The sequence below is a fragment of the Chrysochloris asiatica genome, unplaced genomic scaffold, assembly GCF_000296735.1.
Source record: "Chrysochloris asiatica unplaced genomic scaffold, ChrAsi1.0 scaffold00198, whole genome shotgun sequence".
NCBI lineage: Eukaryota > Metazoa > Chordata > Mammalia > Afrosoricida > Chrysochloridae > Chrysochloris > Chrysochloris asiatica.
Genome location: NW_006408716.1, coordinates 4,345,784 through 4,351,647, shown reverse-complemented (window position 1 = coordinate 4,351,647; position 5,864 = coordinate 4,345,784). Strand labels below are relative to the sequence as shown.

General features: G+C 47.9%; 1 protein-coding gene across 1 annotated transcript in view; it reads left to right on the top strand.

Moving 5' to 3' along the window:
• The window catches only part of GRID1 (glutamate receptor, ionotropic, delta 1), a 1,105,771-nt gene extending 1,102,107 nt beyond the window's left edge, over window positions 1–3,664 (top strand). The window contains exon 16 of the mRNA XM_006872457.1: window positions 2,925–3,664. Within this exon, the coding sequence (XP_006872519.1) occupies window positions 2,925–3,353 (429 nt within the window). The 3' untranslated portion in view covers window positions 3,354–3,664. The remainder of the gene's footprint in view (window positions 1–2,924) is intronic.
• The last annotated feature ends 2,200 nt before the right edge of the window (window positions 3,665–5,864 follow it).

The window sequence follows — 5,864 nt, the reverse complement described above, 5'->3', positions numbered from 1 at the left end:
GCTGATAGTTTCGAACTGCTGACTTTGAGGTTAGCAGTCTGACTCGTAAGCACTATGCTACCAGAGCTCCTTGACGCTTAGTGGTTCCAAAATGCCCAACATAACAATTAAAATAGTTTCCCACGTAAAAAATTAAAGCAAATAAAATACACAGAAATGGGCAAGGCTGCATAGGAGTAATTAAGAAGCGATCTTGAATTTTGAGAAGCGATGCATGTGCCATGTTTAGTTGGGTAATGTAGAGAGCTGGTACTCTCCAGCCACTTTGCCGAATTTTGCCCATGACAGTTACCATGCAGAGATGCTTTCAACTCAGACATGGTCCCCCTGCATGTCAGACAAGCAGAGCCCAGCCTGTCTGAGGCCTCCGATCATAGGGATGGATAGTCTCATGTAATTTCTCCTCATGATGCCAGACCGGCCCTGCCCTCTTCTCCATCTTCAAGCCAAGTGGTTCTCTCATTCTCAGACTTCCACCTGGTCTGGAAGTAGTTCTCAATTGGTTTATGAGATTTGTCATGTGCTTATGTTGCAGAAAGTTCTGGGAAAGATTGCAGGTTTCCCAGCAGAGCCATTTATGTGAGTTATAAAGTCACTGGCAGTGTGGAAGGCATTGTTCATGCTTTGTCTATGCTGGGAGGATTGGGAGCAAAGAATGAATTGCAAAGTAGGGATGCCAGGCTTGGTCTTTATGGGGTTAACCCTGTGTCTGATGCACACGTTTGAGGGGGTGCTCACACCAGTCATCCAGGGGAGCTGCCTCTGAATGGAGTCCTTGCTCTGCAGCCTCAGAGGAGTTTAACGCAGTCACACCCCTTAGGTTACATGGTTTTTGGGGTGTTTCTTTTGCCTTTGAAAACACCTTCAAGCCTACTAAATGTCTTGTATTTCTAGTCACCCCAGAAGGTGGGCAACAAACAGGCTGCAGACTTCTAGAGTGGATGTCAGCATTCAACTGCCTGTGCGTGTATCTCACAGCTGATCTTGACACGGGCTTGCCTTTGGGGCTTGGCCTCAGGGAGGAGCAGCATCATCATGGAACTAGTGTGGGCCATCTGTTAGGCAGCTGACCTTATGCACCACTGCACAAGGGCAAACCAGGGCCTTTGTCCTTGTCCTCAGGGGCTTTCAAGCAGTGTGCTCTCCTTAATGTATGTTGTTGTTGTTAAGTGCCTTCCAGCCAGTTCCAACTCATAGCGACCTTATAGGCCAATCACCAAATATATAAAGGAATCATATTTGCTCTGTTTTATTTTCTTTCCTAAACAAATACATTAATGCACAAGACAACATTTGTCTGGGATGCCATTCACCACATGGAGACAATGTCAGATGTGACCATGCTTCATTAGGCTGTGTAAAGGAAATCAGCTGACTTTCGGAAGACCTTTTTCACATTGCCTCCCACCCCCAACCCTCCAGAGACCCAGGTCCCAGCAATCTTCCAGAATGGAACTTGGTCCCCACGTGCTGCTCCCAGTGTCTCTGGAGACATTGAATAGGAAGCACATCCGCCTCAGGTACAGGCAGACCTTAACCTCTCTGTTCCAGGTTCCGGTGCTCACTATGACAACGGGGATGTCATTGCACTTTTCAGAACCTGGGCTTCTTTTTTAGGTAAGGTGAGGGGTATCATATCAGAGGTTTTCAGAGTTGTGAAATTAAGCTGGCACAGTAACCCAAACAAATTGCGGACGATTCGATTCAATCTTATAGTGACCCCCATGTGTGTCCGAGTAGAACTTTGCTCCACAGAGTTTTCAGTCATTGGCTTTTCAGAAGTAAGTACAAGGCCTTCTGAGTCCTCTGGGTGGACTTGAACCTCCAACCTTTTGATTAGCAGCTGAGCTTATTCACCAATTTCATCACTTAGGGACTCCAATAGCAAATCACGTGGAGTCCTGGTATGCTGCTGTGGGCTAATGTGTCAGACTGCAAAGCCGTTTGAACTGCGAGGTCGGTGGTTCAAGCTCACCAGCTTCTCCTCGGAAACTATATACAGGGTCGCTATGGGTCGGAACCGACTCACGGCCCTTTACAACAACAACATGGGTATAAGAAAGGAGCTCTGGTAGCGTAGTGGAATGTGAGCTGGGCTGCCATCGGCCGGGTCAGCAGTTAGCATAGTGGTTACGAATCAGGCTGCGAACCTCAAAGTCGGCAGTTCAAAACTACCAACTGTTCCGAAGGAGAAAGACGAGGCTTTCTGCTCCCATAAAGATTGACAGCCTCGGAAACCCTGTACAGGGTCACTATGAGTCGGAACCGATTTCACAGCACACAGCCACCACCACCACTTCATTGGAGGAAGATGAGGCCTTTATGATCCCATAAAGATTTATAGCCTCAGAAACCCTATACCGGGTCACTATGAGTTGGAACCAACTCCACAGCACATAACTATCACCGCCACAATCACAGACTCAAGGACCAATACCTTTTATTCCCAGGGGACTCCTTTCTAGGCTAGTCTCTGCCAGTTTATCGTAGTGTCTTCTCAAAAAGGTTATCACTAGATATGCAGGTTCCTAATCTGAATGCAGGTGTGGCGCTGTAGGTTAATGCGCCAGACTGCAAAGTCATTTGAACTTCAACATTGGTGGTTCAAGCTCACCAGCTTCTCCTTGGAAACCCTATACAGGGTCGCTATGTGTTAGAATTGACGCAAAGGCACTAAACAACATCAAGCAGAGTGCAGAGGGGAGGCATGCTGACAAGGCCAGCTTGCAAGGTTTCTGATAAATCGGGTTAGTATCCTAGTCCACTGGCTCCCCATATAACTGATAGTTGGCCATAAAATTGAGGCTTGAGGAATTTATGTGGGGCTACCTCACTGTCTGTCAGAGTGAACAGCCCCATGGATGTGTAGGAAACCTCTGGCTTATGTTAGGACTTGACCAGGCCTCCCTGTGTTTTCCTCACAGGACAAAGAAGTGAATCTGGAGCAGGTCCACCGACGCATGAACAGTCTAATGGATGAAGACATTGCTCACAAGCAAATCTCTCCGGCATCAATTGAGCTCTCAGCCTTGGAGATGGGGGGTCTGGCTCCCGGCCAAGCCTTGGAACCAACACGGGAGTACCAGAACACCCAGCTCTCGGTCAGCACGTTCCTGCCAGAGCAGAGCAGCCACGGCACCAGCCGGACACTCTCGGCAGGGCCTGGCAGCAACCTACCACTGCCGCTGAGTAGCTCGGCCACCATGCCCGCCATGCAGTGCAAACACCGGTCGCCCAATGGGGGACTGTTCCGCCAGAGCCCCGTGAAGACTCCCATTCCCATGTCCTTCCAGCCTGTGCCAGGAGGCGTCCTTCCAGAAGCCTTGGACACCTCCCACGGCACCTCCATATGATCACGCCGCCTGTCCTCCCGCCCCCCCACCCATCACCTGACCAGCAGAGCTTTTTAATACAGAAACGACACCGTGGACCACACACACACATGCACACACACACAAAGACTCTAACATTTTTCTTGTACATATGTGTAAATAATGACAGAATGGAGTGGGATAAAAGTGTATTTTGAATATTCCCAATTTTCGAAGTCAGTAAAAAAAAAAAAAAAAAAAAAAAAAACCCCACAAAAACTGTACGAATGACTTTGTAAATTTTGTTCTATATGAATAAAAAGGCAAACTACTTGTGATCATTCTGAAGTGCCAAAGAAGCCCCCTGTTCCTGGGCCTTTCTGAGGGTAGAAAGGGTGTTGAGGTCAAGAACCCCTTCTTGCTGGAGGAGAGGGAAGGTGAGGAGCTGGTCCCGCTAGCAGATCCCTAGAGGTGGCTGGCTGCTGTATCACATGGCTGTCCTACCCTGGCCCTGTCTTCATTCCTTTTCAGCACCCTTGGGTAGGTAAAGGCTGAGCCCCAAGCTAACACTGGCCTGACCCATTGAATCACCCTACAGTTGGGTGATCAATTTTCTTATTGCCAGAAAATGAGAAGGTTCCTAGGATACTGGCTAGTTCTGGGCAGCTCAGGACAAGCTGGTCACCGCACTGCGAGGTCACAGGGTACCATGGTATGCATCTGCCCCATGGCCATGGAGGGGTCACTGAGGCAACCAATGCTAAGGGCTCTGACATGGACTTGCTTAAGTGTCTTTTCTTAGCCTTGTTTTGTCTTTACCTAATCAGAAGAATTAACCAGAGATAGAATATGGGATGAAGAGGGCAGGCCTCATTGCTGCCTCAGAGAGGTGGATCGAGGTGAACTGGGGCCTACTGAAAAGGTTAGTGGGGATAGAGAGTTGAAAGCTGTAATCACATAGACCAATGAGTTGGTGGTACCTGAGGCCAGGTAGAAGGAAAAGTCTTAAGTTTAGGACTCGTGGTCCCAGGTGAGAGAGGAAGGTGTAATCACAGAAGAGGAGATAGAATCACTGGTTTCAGGTGGAAGGATGGTGTTGAGAGGAGCAGGGACTGTGTCCAGGTGAGTCGTATTCAGAGGTCCCACAGAAGGGACTTTATTAGTCCAGCTAGGAAGGAGCCTTGGCTCTTCCTTACGATTGAAACACCACCATAATTTTGTGTAATGCGGAGACAAGTAAGCCCCCTAGAAAATTGCTTGTAGCCCAAGGAGGAAAAGGATGTCTCTGAGTCTGAAACCAAACAGGCACCTTTCAAAAAGCGTCAGACCTTCACCTATGTTTTACTACCTTCCCCAGCTCCCAGGCCCTCAGCAGTGATGTGATGCAGAAATGGGCCTCCTAGCAGAAAACATCTTCCCTGAAATTCCAGGCCTATCTCTAAAGTGGTGACCCTGCTGGAAGCCCTGGTTTTTAAGGCGAGGACAATCTAAGTGCCCCACCCACTGCCATTGCCCTCTCTAAGACAATTGGATGATAGAACCCAAGCAAGACTCATTGGGAGCACAGTAATTCCAATGATCTCAACGCTTTCACTTCTGCTTCTCCTTCTCTGAAGGCAGAGACGGATGTTCTCCTAATTTGTTAGGATGGACAACACAGCTCACACATGGCTTCTAGAGAGAGTGGGGCTCATTCCCTAGCATTAATTAGGGAGTTGGGAGAGGGTCTTTGATCATGAAGAAAGAAAATGTTCTATTGATTGCGTCTCCTATTATCTTGTAGAGTTACTGGGGAGATGTATTTATGAGGGTGATAAATAGCCCAGGATTGATTTCTTTCCTAAAGTCCCCAGTGACATGGTAGGGCAATAAGCATCAATCAACTTAAAGCACCCCCAGGAGGAGAAGGAGTGTTTATAATTACGTTATTTATCTCTGGATGTGGAGAACAGTCTGATATTAGTGCTACCAAAGGGACCCATTGACACTTCGCCAATCATAGCCCATAGAGCCTGGAGCAGGGAGGACAGGGAAACTGGGCAGGCAGTGCTATCCAGGGGGGTGGGGGAGGCATGGGTGGGCTCTGTTGGTCTCTATCAGCAATTTGAGGGTCTTGCTTGGATGGTCAATTTTTCATATATATCTATTTTTTTAATCAAACTCTGGTCTCACTGCCTTATCTCACACAAAAGTCTGCTTTCTGTGTGGTTTGGTTTTCCTGAGATGACCTGTCTTCTGGGATAGAATATGGGTGTCTTCTTGTACGTCTTTGCTTAGAATGGGTATCAGGAAGAGGAAAGTGTGTGTGTGTGTGTGTGTGTAGGTGGGGAGGGTAACAGAGGGACAGAGAGAAAGATACGGTGTCAAAGTATGTGTACATGAGTGTGTGCTGTGTGTGCAAAAATGTTATGTGTGATGGTGTGAGGAAGAGTGTGTATATATGGGTGGGCATGTGTGTGAGAGAATGTTATGTGTGAGAAAAAGAATCAGTGTGGGAGTGAAGAAGACAGAGACAGACAGAGTGTGTTTGAGACTGTGTGTGACAAAACATGT